The sequence below is a fragment of the Haliaeetus albicilla genome, chromosome 10 (genome assembly GCF_947461875.1).
Source record: "Haliaeetus albicilla chromosome 10, bHalAlb1.1, whole genome shotgun sequence".
NCBI classification, from domain to species: domain Eukaryota; kingdom Metazoa; phylum Chordata; class Aves; order Accipitriformes; family Accipitridae; genus Haliaeetus; species Haliaeetus albicilla.
This window is the reverse complement of record NC_091492.1, coordinates 41982548-42000786: the sequence shown is the minus strand read 5'-3', so window position 1 is coordinate 42000786 and position 18239 is coordinate 41982548. Positions and strand designations below refer to the sequence as shown.

The 18239-nt window shown below is 36.5% G+C and overlaps 1 protein-coding gene across 3 annotated transcripts in view; it reads left to right on the top strand.

The window, feature by feature from the left end:
• The window catches only part of MED13L (mediator complex subunit 13L), a 204317-nt gene that overhangs the window by 135904 nt on the left and 50174 nt on the right, over positions 1-18239 (top strand). The window contains exons 1-5 of one of the 3 annotated variants that reach the window (XM_069795323.1): positions 7781-7920; positions 10279-10424; positions 11850-12044; positions 12433-12624; positions 17592-17754. In XM_069795323.1, coding sequence (XP_069651424.1) covers positions 10394-10424; positions 11850-12044; positions 12433-12624; positions 17592-17754 — 581 coding nt within the window. In that variant the 5' untranslated portion in view covers positions 7781-7920; positions 10279-10393. Of the gene's footprint in view, positions 1-7780; positions 7921-7952; positions 8103-10278; positions 10425-11849; positions 12045-12432; positions 12625-17591; positions 17755-18239 lie in introns of those variants that run through there. The other 2 variants (XM_069795322.1, XM_069795321.1) reach the window with 2 other exon arrangements.

Below are 18239 nucleotides of genomic sequence, written 5' to 3'. Positions count from 1 at the left end.
GATTCAGACAAGGAGAGAGAGATGTCAGAAGGGTGATAACAGCAGTGATTTTAGAAGTATATGCAATTTTTTCTCATGTTGGTATTGTGAGTATGCTAAAGCAAGAAGGACTGCATCCATTCTGACAATTTTCTAGTTAATTATAATTCATTTTGGAGTTATTACCAGTTGGTGCTGTTGTTTTTAGAATAACTGGTAATATTGGTATAGATACAAGCAAGTTCTTGATTTTTGTTAAGGACATATATCTCAAGACGCTCAGAATTTCAAGTGAAAAATGTGTGTTTATTTCAGCATTAACCTGAATGTATCTTTAATAACCTTAATTTTTCTTTTTTTTATGCTTTTATATTTTATTGTAATGTCTATATCCTGTATTAAAACAGAAATATGGTCACAACAACTTCTGTGTTTCCCAAATAAGGCAGGATCCTGTGTCTTCTCACAATGAATTTATATTCATAATGAATATGACGAACTTGCAGAACCATTTTTTGGTACTGACATTTGAAATAATTCAAAATAGTTGTAGTTCTAAATCAGCACTATTTTGAAGTGTAACACAATGTAAAAAAAAAAAACAAAACATGCCTTCAGTAATCATTAGTGCCTTGAGCTACATGTTGTGGTATAGTGCTGACTACATCACTTACCTGCTACTAAGGGAAAAATGTTGGTTGTGATTTCATTGCAGAAATTTTATTTCATAGATCCATGAGACTTCCTCTCTTTTTTTTTTTTTGTCCATTTTATCTGGTATTGATTAGATTTAGTAAAAACTGGATTTTATTTAAAAAAACCTGTAATTTAGCACATAAAATTTTTTTAAGTGGTCTGCATTTCTGTTAGAGGGAAACTATTTCTCTGTTTATCTAATCTTGTCTGCAGACAGTATATATTCTAACCTGAAGTGCCTTAAGTGTTCATAAGTTTTAAGTATTAGTAAGAAGATGCGCATAATCTACTGTGTGGATTCCTGTAGTTTGATCTGCAGGTGGCATCCTGTTACAGAGATGAATGACGTCCCATTTGCAGAGCAGGAATCGTGTAAAGTTGTTTTCAATGGGTTGTGCTTCTAGTCATGAAGTGTTAACTAAAAAAACCTGCATTGCCATACTCTGATTTTAACTGGTTCATTTTTATATTAGCAGATGTAGTGACCAACCTTTTCGTGCCATCTGTCATTGTCCCATATTTGTGTGTATATGGTATGAGGATAAACGTTATCCTTGATCCAGGGGCTTTCAGCCTTCCTTCTTACTCCATGTTGCCTTTGGTATTAACCAATATGAACAGCAGGATTTGTCCCTAGATGTAGAGAAAAGAAATACGTAGCAGTGGTCATGGCAGCCTGCTGCCGAATTTAATTATTCAGGGATGTTGTGTTATTTTGGATTATTTCTTTAGTAACCATCAACAGTCTAGGAATTTCTTCAGTTCGTCTTAAAAATAATAAGAAGCAAATTTTAGATCGGAACAGCGTATTTTGACAAGCCATATTATATACACATGTGCAGCTAGTAATCAATAAATTTCCATGCTCAACATGCAACACATTTAATATAGAAAAATAAGGTTTTTATTTTGACTGTTTATGGGGGATTTTCACCTATTATGGTGTAGTATTTCACTGAGGATCACAGGAATAAAACTGCTACTTCAGTTGTACATGGAAGAAAATCTCACAATGCCAGTACACTGGAGAAGCTACTTATAAATTTTAAATAATCCATTAATAAAAACCAAACTAGATATTAAACACTGCTTTAAGTATTGCAGAAATATGCTTATCTTTATAGGTATAGGTTTCAGGGAAAGAACGAGATGGCTATTACTGTAGAACATGTTCTTCCCTGCAGAACTCATATGGCAAAAGCTCGGTGATCTTCTCTCCTAAAGTGAAAACTTCTCTCCTCCTAAGCTTGAGCCACTTCCACAGTATAATTTCCTTAGACTGTGTAAGCCCTGTTACATTGTTCTGTATATTGTCCAGTCCATCTTTATTAAGGTCATTAAAAAAACCAAACATGGAAACTATCTTAATCTAAGACATCATAAACAGCCAGTGCAGAAAATGCAGAGCACTTTGTACTGTGTTCATATTAAAGGTTATGTACGTTGTATGTGACCTTTCCTCCAGTGAAGACTTCAAGTAGGTCTAGTACGTAGAGAGACTACAATATAATTACTCCTCAAAATGTTAGCTAATGTGATGTGCAGCAGTTTCCCCTTGACTTCTTGGAGGTGTTCATGCTGCTGTTAGCCCTGTCATGCTACAGATTGATGTATCCATTTGAAGTATAAACTCCAGTATCCCTCCAGGCTAGCAGGTCATCTTGTGCATACATTTATACAGAGAAAAGAATAGAAGGTTGTTAGAGATGGGATCAGGGAGAGAATCTCAATAGTGAGGCATATATTAGCCTTGGCAAGAGGTTTTTGTTGATGACAACTGAGGAAGTGTTGAGATAGTAAGTCTGTAACACAGAAAGTGTTTAGATAATGTTATCTAAATGCTTGCTGCATTGTGAAACTGTTATCTTAGTACTTTACTCCACCACTGGAAAAACACTAAAGGTAATTAATATTTATACCAAGTTTCTGTGCATGCATCTCATACATTTAAAAAAAAATAATCCAACAGAATATGTGAGACAACATGTTGACTTATAAAATACAATCATTAAAAGACCTGGGTAGTTCTGGGAACTTATGTTCTCTTCTGCCCTCTTTTTTTTTGGGGGGGGGGAGAAGAGAAGGAGACAACAAAAGAAAGATAAAAGGAGTAATTGCCAAAGCAATATGATTTAATCTTCAACTTGGTCTCCTGTATTCTTACTCTCTGCCATAGAAAAATTTGTGACTTTGGGCAGAAACAGCTACAGAAACAGATTGTCTTCCCTGTGTAACCAGGTTTCTCCCAGGATCAGTTTCCCTTGTTCATGAGATGACAGTGTCACATGAAGAAAAGATGTTTCAAGTTGTGTGCTATAGTAAAATGGCTGCAACATGTGGTTTCAGCTGGGTCTTCATTAGCCTTCAAACAAGATCCTGCTGAAGGGACTGCTGCAGTTCAGTGCCAGCTGAATCCTCTCTCCAGCTCTAACACAAAGCACATGTTGGATGCAGCTGGGCAGCAAGTCTTCGATTACCAGTGGTTAATACATGGAGTTGTAGAGCACAAAATAGGCTCTAGGTTGCTGGGTCACATATTTGACTATGGGCCTGCATCTGAGGCCATAGCGTAGAGAAACCCAACTATGTGAGTTTCATGCCTAGTACAGAAATGTGGTCAGCTTTGTGCTGCTTACCATTTGTTGGAAGGCTGTTGTATCCAGAAAACTCTGGAATTGTCTCATGTCTGGAAATGCTTTCCTTTGGTTTAGTTGTGGTTTCTGCAAAAACTGTTACTAATTATGCCATGTTTCTTGAACATACATTGCGAACTACTGAAGTTGTACTTCTTAATAACTTAACTTTGTCTTATTTCAGCTTGGGCAATGTTCAGAGTCCATCTGGCAGGCAGAGAGTATGTTATGGGTAACTCGCAAGCATGAGAAATGCCACATAAGTGTTTTGCCTCTCAGACTGTATCTATGCTACTTACTAGACCAGACAGGTCATGATCTCAAGAACTGGCGTGCTATCATCCAGACTGCTTTACTGTTGCATGCTCGCTACTTGGCTTTGAGCAGTGGCAGCTAGCACTCTTGCAAGGCAATGCCCAGGAGAGGTTCTGGGGATAGCGCAGCCAAGGGCCGTTTCCAGTAAATCAGTGTAGACAAAGCCTTCCTTTTTGGGATGAAGAGGTTTTACCGTATGAACATGCTATTTCCCCAAGGGCCAGAAAATGTGTCCTGGCCTTTTTTTCTTTTCTTTTTTTTTTTTTTCCTTTTTTTTTTTTTCTGCTATTGATTAAGTCTCAGTTCCAGGTCCTCTTTGCTCTCTTGGTATATATGAAGAAGCTTTCTCTGCTAACACAGCTGCCTGGCAGGTCCCCTTAGTTCCTAAATTGGACTATTATATGTCCTAGAGAAATGTACTGGAGGTCCAGGCACTATGAAGGTGCATAACTTCTCTCCTGTAAGGAGAATGCATAGGCCACTATGCGTTGCGAACAAAAGGTCTGACTTCTCTAAAACCGAAGCAGAAGGCCCTTCTTCTCTCTTCCCATTACATTCAGTCTGTGGTGATTGTGGGAGCTTGTTCAAATTTGAACTTCACTGAGGATGTTTATTTCCAGTTTATTTAGAAGAGGTAATTTTCATACTGGGCTGTTAATTTACTCTCACCTGTTCAAGAGTGTTATTGACTGTAGGTGTGTCCAGGTGCTGCCATCTCCTGTCCAGACCACCGCTGTGACCTGCTAATAACTGTCCTGTTGCTTTAGACAAATTTAAAGGAAACTATTTTATTATGCTCACACTTACTCTTATGTTCCAAATCTGTGCGTAGCCTTTTCATACCCTCTTCTTTATAGTCCACATCAGACAAGTGATTAGTCTCAATGGTATGACTGTCTAGTTTCCTAACGCGTGTGGCTTACTGCTGCCTCTCTTCTGAGATCAGACTTGGTAAAGCTATTTTGGGGTAACTGTGAGTTAAGGGTTTTCAGATCCCAGCCCTAATTTTGAGGGGAATTAGAACAGCAATACAGTTTATTGGTCATAAAATATAATTAATTGTACACAGTCAGTGGCTTTATGGACAATTGCTTATAAACTAAAGGAGAGAAGAGATTGCCAGCAGCCCGGTGGCAGGGAAAGGGAGCTCAAGCTCGCCTGTAGAGAAATAAGTATTTAAAAAATTCTCATCCTTGAAATTGTTCTAAAACAGTTGTTTAGGACCAATGTTTACAAATACAGGATTCTCAAATTTTCACCACATCCTTCTAAGTAACCTTTAGTGTCAGTATTGTCATCTGTTTCCTATTGCACTTTCTGGGTGCATAAGTAGGTTGCAGTATTTGGGACTAAACCTAGCTTAGAAACTGTACACTGCACAGCAGCCAGTGTTTTTCAAAACATAAAAGTGCTTTTCAGTGAATGATTTCAAATCACTAAAATAATAACAATAAAATCCATATCCTAAAACTATTTTTGGAATATCCCTCTAATAAGGAAAAAAAATTTGTGATGTTCTTTTAAGTTTTTGTGTAGATTCTTTTTGATGCCCCCCCCCAAATCCCAAAGTAATTGTTATTGACATTTTTTTAATTATTATTTTCCTGAAGTAATTGATTTCCACAGTCATCATGCAAAATGAGGTATTTTGAAATCTGTTATAAGGTACAGTTTGACTTTGTACACAGACGTACATTTAGTACATATGTTCAAAACTCAGCTATGAATTGCAATACATTGGCATTTTTTTCATTGAGATTATTTGTATGGATATAATCTCTTTAAAGTTTCAGTGCAGACTAGCGCAGTTTCCACTGGGTATTTATATAAACCTACTAACAAATGGAAAAAATACATAAATCCATCAGATGTTCTCCATTTGCTGCCAACATTGTGTAGTTTAAACATAGTCATGTTTTCATAATCCTCATCTGATTTTTATGTATAAGTAAATTCAATGTAATGTTATTTCCTTTAAGTCATTTATAGTAACTGAGGGACTGGCATTCATAAAGATTATGGAAGGTCCTAAATATTACATTGACGAGGTATTCAGCTACATTTTAGGCATCTCAAAGGTTATTTAAGGTAATGAAGATCCCAGAGGAAACATTGGAAAGACAGTTGTTGTCAGTTGCAGGTGATTAGGTGCCAAATTGAAAGTTTGAGTAATGTAAATACTCTTTATTTGAAGATTTTTCTTTGTTATGGGGAAAAAAAATACTGCAATTCTTAGGAGAAGGACATAGATCTTTTCTTTTGTTATAAAAGATAATATGACATTGCTATTTCTTCTTCTGTGCTTTTCTTTACCAATTTCCTTGCTCTTAAAAGGTAGGGATCAAAACACCAAGAACAGATTAAAAATAAAATTAAGGGAAATAGCACTGAATATTTGTCACTGTGTAATTAGGGAGTGATTTTTTTGTTTGCTTTCTTTGTATTTTTATTAATAGAAGCCTTTTATTTAAACAATTATTTTGGTTTTAGCTTATCAGTCTCTCTCAGTGAATATAGTGGAAATATTCTTTAAAGTATATGCTCAAGTGTTGTGCTGGCTCAAGACCACAGTGCTGAGCGTTTTTCAGACCTTGGCCTTAATGCAGCTGTGTTCTATATATTCTGTTCGGGAAGGTGACATCCTAACTGAGGCAGCTATCAGTCACCTGTAAAGGCAAGAAAGGTTTCTGAAAAGGTAACTGTGAAAAGGAGAGAACAATTCCTGCATAGTGTGGTGAGAGCACCATTACAGATTTGCATTCTTTTAAAGCGTTTCTAATTTTTATAAAGTAAGATGAAAAGAATATGTCTTATTTAAGTTTGTGTTGAAATTTTCTGACGGAAAACTGCTGCAGCTACCACTGTCTCTGGTGGTACTGTTTGTACGCCTGAAAAAAACCAAGGAAAGGAAAGGAGGAAATTAAAAACCTCAAACCCTAAATGGTAGGTAGCTGAGTTAGTCCATCTGAAGTGTATTTCATACTTAGTTGGTGGGTACATCGCTAAAGCATTTTCACTTTATACTACACCCAAGGCATAAATAATTTTAAGTGCTTCCAACTTTATTTTTTTTAATGCAATAGATGCTTCAGTCTGATTCAGGTTTCTGATTTGGAACTTCTAGGGAATTTGTGGCACATTGTACTCCTCTGATAAGGATCAGGAATGTCTGGTGCCTTGCTCAGGATGGTCACCTTGCTTTCACACTTTCACCTAAAGAGACTTTGTCCCTTCTTCCTTTCCTTTGGGTAGCAATATAGGTTCTAAAACATGATTCTGAAGCTAGTTTTGTTCCTTGTGTAATTCATTAATATGTGCAAAGTAAACTTATAATGCAGCTCTTCAAAATTGCTAGTATTTTTATTACTGTACTTGTTCTGAATAGGTATAAATTGACAGCTCAAGGTATTCCAACAGACTTTGTAGAGTAGGGGAAATAGTTTGGAAGCCATTTCACATGTGCCTCTGGTGGTTTCTGATATTTTGAATGTCAGGGAGATAAGAAAGAGTACAGAAATGAGTAAGTTTAAAAACCTGGAGAGATAGTAGAGTGGATTCTCAAAAGCCTGTCAGCTTCAGTTTTTGAAGTTGGTTGAAATAAATTTAAATAAAATAAAATTTAAAAAAAGAGTCCGAACATGTGCTGAATGTTTTTAGAAACTCTAGTTTGATCTGCATTTTGTATTTAGCTTTTTTATGGTGCTTTTGTTAGCACAAAGAGTAGTAGATCTGTTAAGAAAACTGGATGTTGATAAAACACTGTTGGAAAACTCTAGTGAGGACCTGAACAATTTATATATTTTAGAAGCTTTAGTTTGAAGTATGTAGGTCTTGATGTACACTGTAGAACTGTAGCTAAAATGGTTACTAAAAGTAAAACCTCAGTGCTCAGTCTGCTTCTGAAGGCTGACTGGTTTTTAGCTTGGTAAGTTTTCTTCTGCTTGAATTTTATTTGAAGATCTGTCTCACATTTGTAGCAAGAGTGATTTCTGCAGCTTGGTATTTAAGGAATTGTGTGAAATGTACTAAAGACAGGAATGTCAGGAGGCTGGGATGTACATGCCTGAGTGGTATACGTCACAGAGCGTGCTTACGCTATTTTCTTGAAATAGAATTCCTGTTCGTTATGAAAGTAAACGTTTTACTCAGAATCTGCCAGAAGCTTATTGGGTGTGTAGGAAGTCCCCAGGCCTTGATCTTTATTGTTTTTGGTCTTGAAAGCTGAGCTTATAGCAATGACTCTGGCACTGGCGGGAGCATAAAATTGACGTAAGTGTTTCTTCTCTTGCAAAGCACTGTAAGACCGCCCGTGGGAGGAAGGCCTGGGGAAGGGAGCAGGGAGGAAAGCCGAATGCTGGACGGGGGCAGGCTGGCTGGAGGCTTACTTGCTCCACTCTCTTACTTGCAGAGAGTGCTTTGTGCCTCAAGGACTCCTCAGCTGTGGTCTGAAGAAAAGGAATACTTGAGTGACTGAGATTGGTTGGTTCTCTTTCAACAGCTGAGCGTGATTGACTTCGGATCCAGTGCTAGAAATGATCCGTCTTTCACTAATGAAGTGTTTGTTGCTGGTCATGAGTAGTAATATTCATTACTATTATTCTTTCATCTGTCTATTTTCAGGAATGTAAAATGAGCTAATACTGTATTTGTATATCTTTTTTCCTATAATTAGTCGTATATGCTTTTAATCCACGGCTATTTAATTTTCTGAACTTAATGATTAATTTTGGTGTTGGCCGACTCTCAGTTGAAAAAGCTAGTGGCATGCATTCCCTTACCTGCAAAAACAAATGAATCTTTTGTCTTTTAAACTGTACTTGGTCTATTTCTTAGTCTCGCAGTGTTTATGGATCATTGCGAATGTTGCATAAGATTGCACGTGATTTGTTCATGCCAGACCACTTTGCAGGAGGCTTGAAAGAGTCCCTGTGTGGTCCCAGAAGGCTATTTTTTTTCTTCAGTTCAATAGAAGACAAGCAAGACTTTCACAGTCAAACACTGTAGGAAGCTTGCAGAATCAGGAGGATTTTGGTGTAATATCCTAAAGACAGGAGTTGAAAATGACTACTTTACAAATAGCTTTGCTCTCTGCTTTAGAAAGGCTGACCTGCTGCATGCTGAACTCTCTGTAGAGATTATCCCTGCCTGATCTTAGACCAGATTTCTCATGGTTTTTTTTATTTATTAAGACCTTTTTTTATATTAATGGCTATCATCCTATGTAAGGGAACTAATGGGTTGTGATTAAATAATTGGGCTTTGCTTTTATTTTTGTGTTTCTTGGATGTGCAGAAATCTGCTGTTCAGTTATTTTTTTTACATGAATTGATTTGTTTTTCTTTTTGGGGCAAGATAGCTGGATAGAAATACATGGAATCTGTGACCCATTTTGTTCCATGTCCCGTTCCTTCCCTCCCCCTGCATGTAAATTAATGATCAATTGACTTCTGTAACACTGATGATCGTGAAATTTCTTTCCCTTGTGAAAATGGAAATCTAATGAAACCTTTTATTTCCTGGAGTTAAGTTATTGCTACCAAGTACTTCTGAATACAGGATGATAGCACCAAGGAAGTTTAGTTGTTATCTGTGACTTAAGTAACCTTTTCTCTCCGGATTTTTCTCAGCTAACCATTTTCTTCAGGTTTTTGTGGTAGTATTTGAGGCTCACAGAAGAGTAACTTGTAGTACAGGACGAAAAGTTGTTCTACACAATGTGTAGAATCATTCAGAGATTAGTAAGATTAGAACAGCTTCCTATTCTACACCATCAGTGCCTTTGTTTAAAAATAGCTGACAGTAGTAGAGCAGTTGGTTGACTTAAATACTAAAGTAAAATTGTTATAGTTGCATGTGGTGTTTATTTTTGGTGAAGGTAGTTAAGAGCTGTCTTTAAAATACTGGCTGGCCCAGTGCCAAAGCCAACAGCTATAGAACTATGCACAGCTATGGTATTGGACAGAAAAATTACTGCACAATTACCACTTCAGCTCTGTAAATTTTTACTTGATTAAAATGATGATAAAAAGCATGAAATGTGTTTTGTTTTCTTTTTTCTTGTGGCTTTGTGGTAAGGAATATTTAAGAAAATAGTTAGCTGTGATGGGAGGTCATTCTATGGGTAGAATAAAGTGGGAACATTTTAAATACCATTCATTTCAAATTAAGTTTAATCATCAGTGGCAAATCCATGTTTCATCTTAGACCATTGTCAACTTTTTGTAATATTCATGTCCTTTTATTTTCTTTAATGGAGATTCTCATGAGGTATCAGACAAACATCTTTCCTATTCCTTTTTTATTCCTTTTCAGCTAGAACCCATTACAGAGTGAATTTTGAAGAATTTCTGAAGACCCCTATTTTTACTACTTGAATCCTGGTTAAAATCCCATTTGTTTGTAATGATCTTATTAATTGAAACAAGTAGGAAAAAAAATCTTTGAGATAGTTGCCAACATTATCAAATAGTTGTCTAGTGATGGGCCATTCTGTCGTGCATGGTTATCAATCAGCCAATGAACCTGTATTCAGTAGTCACAAGTGACAAAACAGAAGAGTACATATTTGGTCTCTAAGGCTGTGGAATTGCAACTGCCCATGAGTTCATTAACATGCTAATAAATCTGTTTCTCGTTTGTCTCCCTCCTCCTCCAGTGAACATTTGTCGTGTGCCTTCACATTCTTTCTTCATGGGGAAAGCAATGTGTGCACAAGTGTGGAGATTGCTCAACACCAGCCAATCTACCTGATCAACGAAGAGCATATCCATATGGCCCAGTCCTCACCGTCTCCGTTCCAAGGTAAGTGAGCTGGATTTGGAACTCTGTGTGCTTAACCTCGCTTCTGTGTGGCAGGGACTTTGCTCCTGGTGATGTTATCTTCAGAGGTGAATAAAGTAAGGTTAAGTAACTCTTCAAATGGGTTAAATTTCTATTCAGGAAGTTGAGGATGTAAGGGAAAATATTGTTAGAACTTCAGCACTATAGCCAGCCATAAATGGTGTGGGAATTTTCCAGAGCTTTATATTCATTAACATTGTTTTTAAAGGTACATGCATATATTAAATAAAACAAAGAAATTCATCTGTTGTTTTGTTGGTTTTTTGTTTGTTTGTTTTAAAGACTTATTATTTAAGAAAGTGAGTGCACTGATTTGATTTTTTGCATGGTGTCTAGGTCAGTGGGCTCAAATCTGTAACTTTAATGCTACGTGAATACAAATACTGAGCTTATCTAATTTGGGAGTACTTTTCATTCATAGATTGTCAACTTTTTTTGGTTTTGGGTTTTTTTTAAGAAGGGATGTCTGTGAAAATGTATCAGAAACAATGAAAAACTTGAAGTATCTCTGTCTATTTATTTGCCAGTGTAAGAAATTAGGGTTCTACAGAATTAAGTTAATGGCTTATTAAATTCATGATGCAATTCTGGTGAAATGCTCTAAATTGAAAAAATATAAGAATATTTGAGTCATTGAGTTATACTGTCTTTACTACAGTCTGAAATTATAATTTCAAAGCAATTAAAGCAAGAAATCTCTATAAAATTAACATACAGTAAAGAAAGACCCAGAGACTTATAAAATAAGCATTCATAGAGATGCTAATTTATAGAAGCTTTATTGAAAAACATTTTGTTTCTAAATGTAAAGTTTTGACAGAGGCTCAGACACTTAAGTCTTAGAAGGTTTTATTTCAGTGAGCTAAATTCATTACTCTCTCAAATCACATATGAGTAAAAGCAAAACTGAGTGTGAATGGGAATATCTGTTGAGCAACTAGTTCTCCTTACTTGTCATGACTGTAGTCTTCTTCATATATTGTTATGTCTATGCTTTTTAATGCTGAGAAGCCTCTAGTACCATATGTTCCTGGTAAAAATCCTATTGTTGAATATCTATCCTCTATTACTTCCATGTATGGTCATCCCTTTGCCGTAATGAGTGCTGTTTCAGTACGCTTAGCTTAGTTCATTGTGGAAATTATTAAACTAAACTATAAAAAGGTCCATTTTTAGCTCTGTAGGGATGGCTGTACAGGAAGCTAGTGCAGTGTAACATAGCTTTAAATTCACACCCTTACCTGATTTTGCAGTAGCTTTCCCCTGAAGGCAGATCCTTTAAATCAGCATGCAGGTAGAACAGTGACTCAAGCTAGAGGCAGACACTGGCTGATAAATGGTTGAAATATATATATACTGTAGGGACTGTTGTTTCTTACTTTGCAGTTTTGGTGAGTCCTTATGGTTTAAATGGTACACTCACGGGCCAGTCATATAAGATGTCAGACCCAGCAACTCGTAAATTGATGGAGGAATGGCAGTATTTTTACCCTATGGTGCTGAAGAAAAAAGAAGGCATGAAAGAGGAAGAAGAGTTGGGATATGACAACGATTTCCCTGTGGCAGTTGAAGTCATTGTTGGTAAGTTTCAGTATTCTGCCTGAAGGATTATTTTCCTCCACATGATTTAAAAAAAAAAAAAAAAAAAATCTAATTAATCAGAAACAGCCATTATAATTTTCCTATCTTCTCTTGTAGCTCTCTTGACACTGGAACATCTGACTAGTTATCTTGCCTCAAGCTTCTGTACTCCCTGTATCCCACATGCTATTATTCACAGTATCAAGCTACTTGTTTCAGCTCTGTACTGGTTATAGAGGGTTAGGTATACATTAGTATGTGCAATTCCTTAGCTCTTTATATTTGGGATAATAAGTTTTGTCTAATTGACATTGAAAACAAGTTGAAGTAGCTAAGGCTGCTGAATATTACCAGGTATTAAGACTTTTGTTTTTCCATTTCTTTGTAGGTGGTGTAAGGATGGTATATCCTTCAGCCTTTGTTCTCATCTCCCAGAGTGACATTCCCATGTCACAGAACACTGCCAATACTGGAGGCCATTTAAATGTGGGACAGCAGGGGCTTGGAAGCGTGAAAGATCCTGCTAGTACCTGTGGGATGCCACTCACTCCACCCACTTCTCCAGAGCAGGCCATTATGGGTAAGCAATAAACTCAGGAGGCAGTCTTTCATTTTTGCATAGCTCATGATAAGTGAGGATAACTATGTGAACAGTAGCAGATTAAAGACAGGCGAGAGACTGAAAGTTAGGAGAGGACTTTTTCTGTAGGTCTGTGGTAAATTAAAGCCGCTACTTTAAACACCCCTGAAGAAGACATGTCTTTAAACAAAACTGTGAATTCAGTTAAGCTCCGTTTTCTATAACTGCATTATCTTTGTGCAGTAGTGCAAATACCTGAGAGCCTAGACTCTGACAGTGTTTGACAGATTTTGCCAGTGTTTATGAAGTGTTGGTTTTCTTGTGTTGGGATTGGAGGAGGGTGTTGAGTCATTGTGGTACGAGAGTACAGTGAACATACAAGAGTAAGTAGCTCTTCTTGTAAAGAGCTAGAAATACAGCACTTAACTAAGCATTCATGTTGGTATAATGAAAATTTGCAAATGCTAGCTACTCTTTTTGTCCAACATAGTTGGATTTTAATTAAGGGCCATTCAAAAGAAATGCATAAGTCTCTGAAACTGGTAAGAAGGAGCTTGGGTTTCCCAGATGAGGACTGACATAGGCTTGCATCATATGCAGATGGCAGAGTGCTGCATAATATTTGCAAGTGAGTTACGTGTTTTGTCTGGATAGAGTATGCCTCTTTCAAATGTTTGGATCCATAGTAGTTCTAATCTCAGAAGCCATCCAAATGCTTGGTATGTGGGGTACTAGATCCTTAGTATCTTGTTTCATTGAAATGAATATGTACATCCTGTTGCTCCTCGGAAATGAAAATAAATATCTATAACCTGTCATCATCTAGAATACAGACAAGACCTTAAGATTAGTTGCTGTCATTGTGGTTATGCTGTAAAAAAATTCAGGACTGCAATTTCAAATGAGAACTAAGGAACAGAGGAGTCAAACATCTATTTGAGTGCAAACTTCTCTAAGATAATAAAGTAAAAAAAGAAAAGAAAATATGATATAGAAAAAAGAAATTCAGTGATCCCCCCCCCCCCCCCAAAAAAAAAGTTTTGAAGGCATGTTTACAACTAACTAATTTTTTTCTGTGTAGATTGTCTTCTGAACTTGTTCTTTACACACTTGCCAGTTACTAACAGAATTACAAGATAGTTGAGGTTGGAAGGGACCTCTGGAGACTGTCTTATCCAACCCTTCTGCTCAAAGCAGGGTCAGGTAGAGCAGGTTGCTCAGGACGTTGTCCAATCAGGTTTTGAACATCTCCAAGGTCAGACACTCTGCAACCTCTCTGGGCAACCTGTTCCAATGGCTGACCACCTTCACAGTAAAAGTTCTTTCTTACATTTAAATGGAACTTCCAGTATTTCAAATTATGCCCATTGCCTCTTATCCTTTCACTGGATACCACTGGTTATATCCTCTCTATTCTCCCTGTCAATTATTTGTATATATTGATAAGATTTCTCCCCCAGCTTTCTCAGCCTTTCCTTGTAAGCTTTATTAATAATAATTTCACAAGTACCAGCATGTTTTATGCTTTGCAAATGACTGTTATTTGGAATTGAGTTTCGGTTCACAGAAGATTCTCTGACTTGAGTCACATTGGCAAAATCATTAGAGACCACTCACCACTGGGCAACCTTCTGCTTGAACTTGCAGGGTTTTTTGAACTTGTTGATTAGTGCTTACTAAATTTCACAGAGCAATAGAAGCATTGAAGACATGAATGTTCCTACAAGTTTCTGTGAGACTATGCAGCCAGATGGGAATAAAGAATCCTTGTTATACCCTCACTGAGGTCTAAGGAGCTACCAAGCTAGCTTAGCCTTTATTAGGTGGTTCTGTCACATCAAGAGGATCAATCTTGACGCAAAGCGAAAGAAAACTAATCATCGTTGGCTTTATTGCCATGGAAGTACTTGTCTGGATTCACTTGTCCATGCACAGTGCCTGTATATGAAGACAATCAGAGTATCTAGTATTTACTGATAATAATACAGAATGTGGGATTTAAATTCACTTTGCATGGTGTTTTTCAAGGCAACTGATAGTTAAAATAAGCAAAAAGCTTATTAGTAACTAACTGAAGCAAGACAGTCAACTTCTAAATAACAATATTAAAGTATTGATGCATATTTTAATGTGCTGTTGTATTTTTATATTTTTCAGATCCCTGTTAAACTTGTATATTATCACAAGGGTACTCTATTTTAGAATATTTATAAACTATTAATGTCTAAAAAGCGTTCATATTGTCCAATCTAGCAGTCATAGTTTCTGTTTGATCTCTGCTATTGTTTGAGGGCAATATGAAATTGTATCAGAGGGGTGCCTCTCCAGCGAACAATGAAAGGATTCCTTTATATTATATCAAACACCATTTTAAAAGACCTTGAAAAATTGGAGAAATGGATTGGAAAAACATGTCATGCAGTTCAGCATCAGTAGATGGGATACATAAACTGGATTAGTTTGAGGCACATGAATAATACTTCAGTTCTCAGTTCTGCCCCATACTAGTAAAAATATGGTTGTAGGACCATGTCTAGTTTTGAACACTTAAAGATGTGGACAAATTGGATGGAATCCAGTGCAGTGAGAATGGTTATAGATTTTGCAAACAGGACCTACAGAAAAAGATGGAAAGAATTGAAGTTGTTTAGTCTAGAGAAGAGAAATTTGAAGGAGAGATGGTGTAACAGTCTTTAGAGACATAAAAGGAGAAAAAGAATAATCTTTTCTCTGCAACCAATACGTAATGAACCTAAACTGGAGCAAAGCAAAACTAGGTTAAACATGAAGAAGAACTTTCTCTGAGGAAGGATAATGAAGTGTTATAATAAATTGGCTGGTGGGAAGCTGCAGAGTTTCCATTAGCAGGGAGGTGGGTGGGTAATTGGGGTTTTTTTCATGTTTTGTTGGGGGGGGGGTTGTTTTCAAAGAACAGGTTAGTCAAATATGTTGATCCAGCTTTGAAGCAGGGAATGAACTAGATGATCTCTTCAGGTATCTTTCAACCGTATTTTCCATGATTGTGTCTAAAGTATGTAACGAAACAAATTGCTGCTGAAACGGGGGAATGACATTTTTCATGTGTAGAAACAGACTGCACCATAGGGATTGTGAATTGACCTCTGGTGAGTGGCTGGTTGTGTTCTCCAGTATTTATACTATTATGTGACATAGTTATTTGTGTGTGTTCCAGTATTTTGTCGGTGGTTCTCATGGATAAAAATTAGTGTCAGTGTATGAGAACAAAATGTTTTTGCCTGCTGCAAAGTTCTGTTTCATATTATGCTATGTATGCTGTACTGTATAGTATAAAAATATTACAAAATTTTGGAAAACAATAATTAATGCACTCAAATGTAACTTGAAAGCTTGGGTAGCTCCTTGGTTATCCTCTCATACATCCTATCCCTCCCTTTCCATCATAGTTTTTTTTTTTTGTAACTGGCAGTTGTAACTGTTCTGCTATTGGTTGATGTGTGCGATGTATATGTGTGCACATAATGTTTATTTATATACACAGATTCCTTCCTGTCCCACCCGAAAGGAGGACAGATTGGCTAATTCTGAAGTTTTGACCTGTTTTTTTGATCAACTGTCAAGTTCATAATGTCTGTAGAACATTTAAAAGCCACTGAAATAAATTGTTACAGCCACAAGCCTCAGTACATCTAGGGACTTGTGGTTTTGACTGCCTCTTCTTTTTTAATTAGAATTCTTTACAAAAAGAGAATCAGGGAAGGTCTAGCTGGAGAAAAAAATATATAAGCATGAAGAATCAAAGAAGATACAGGGTTAGGCAGCTTGTGCACGATTTTAAAAGTTGTATTTTGAAAGTCATCTAATAGAAATCAGCAGAATTACCTTGTTAGATGCAGTGATGTATAGTAGTGAATCCTTTCAGCGTTTCATTCTTAAGGCTTCTTAAATTGCGTCAGGCAGAAGGACGAAGTGTTCTGTACACTGATTTGACCTTGTTAAAACGCGGCATATCCTTACTTTTCCATCCAGAGCACAGTGTTACTCAGTCGCCAGGCCAAATGAACCTAAAGCTCCCTCTACTGTTGTAGTTTGTATTTGTAAAGATGACTGTGTTAGATTGCAGTTAGTCTAAAACAAAAACGTATTTCATAGTAGAAGAAAAACATCTGCTTATACAATAGCTGGTAAGGTTTCTGCATCACAGATGGAACAAAATGAAGCGCAGAGCGTAAATCAGTTTTCAGGCTATTGAAGTAATATCTTCATTTGTTATCTCTGATGATCATACAGTATTACTGAGAACCTCACATATGATGTTAATAGTATATACTAATGATCAACTGTGGAACAATTTCTGTAGTAGTATACATCTCAACTGTAAGATTTTACCAAAGCAAGTTTTGATTCTGGTATTTCAATTCAAGTATATTATAAAGAAATAGCATCACACTAATCCATTCATTTCTTCAGTGAGGTTTTATCTTGAGTATAAAGAACTGATTCTTGCTTTGAAGTAGTCTACATAAATTACTGGTTTTCTCAATAGATGCTTTTAGAACCATCCATATTATAATAAATTTAGCCTTTAAAGCAACTCACCAAAGACTATATAAATTCAAGTTTAACATCGAGGATAATTGTGAAAAAACTCTGTCTGCACTATTTCTTAGTGATTCACTACAAGGCTGTAGGTGGGTATCTAAACTACCTCCATTTAAGTGGCAGAGTATATTATGTCACGAGAGGTGCGGTACTTGCACGACTATTGTACCTGGTATAACCTCGTGCCATCTTTGTTACCCCAAAGGCAAGTATTGCTTTGAAATGTAGTTTAGTCAGTCTTTTGTCATGATGCTTTAAGCATTTTCTAGCGAAAGTGAACATCTGTGTAGTCAGCAGCCTTATAAGAGGGAAAGTCTTTTCAGGAAAAAGTATTAAATGTGAATATTAAGAACAGCTATAACATTAATGCTTAATTTACATTGCAGGAGAAAGTGGATGCTCTCAGAGCAGTATCAGCCATTCAACTGTACAGGAGGGGACAGTCAGTGTACACAGTCCAAAGAAATCAGGCAAGATTACTCCAAAATTTCACAATCATATGGTTCACCGTGTCTGGAAGGAATGCATTCTCAACAGGTCACAGTCCAAGTAAGGCAGCAGTCCTGATGGTTTTGTTTATTAATATCACATAATATGTAGTTAAAATTGTAATAGTTTTGCCTTAGATAATGTTATTCCTCACAGATTCTTTTACCACTACTCAAAGCTAATGATGCAGAACACCATTATCAAAGAATATTTGTTACTATGTTCATCTGAAAACTCCTAACACTTAAAGCATTGTATTTGCAGTTATGGATCTTAATTGTGACAGTCTTTGACGTTACAAATCCATAACACGTGCCTTCAGCTAGATGCTTTCAGATTTGATTGTATTTTCTAGCTCCAGTTGTAGTTACTAGACTGAAACTTGGGTGACTGAAGAGCAAATAGTATATATTTGATATTTAGAACTCTAAGGATAATATTTGTAAAGCATTACATGTGTTGGACTAAAATTCCAATTGACAAGGATACGGTAAATTCGTATTATTAGTATCATAGGCCTTTAATACCAGAGATTTAAAGTATAT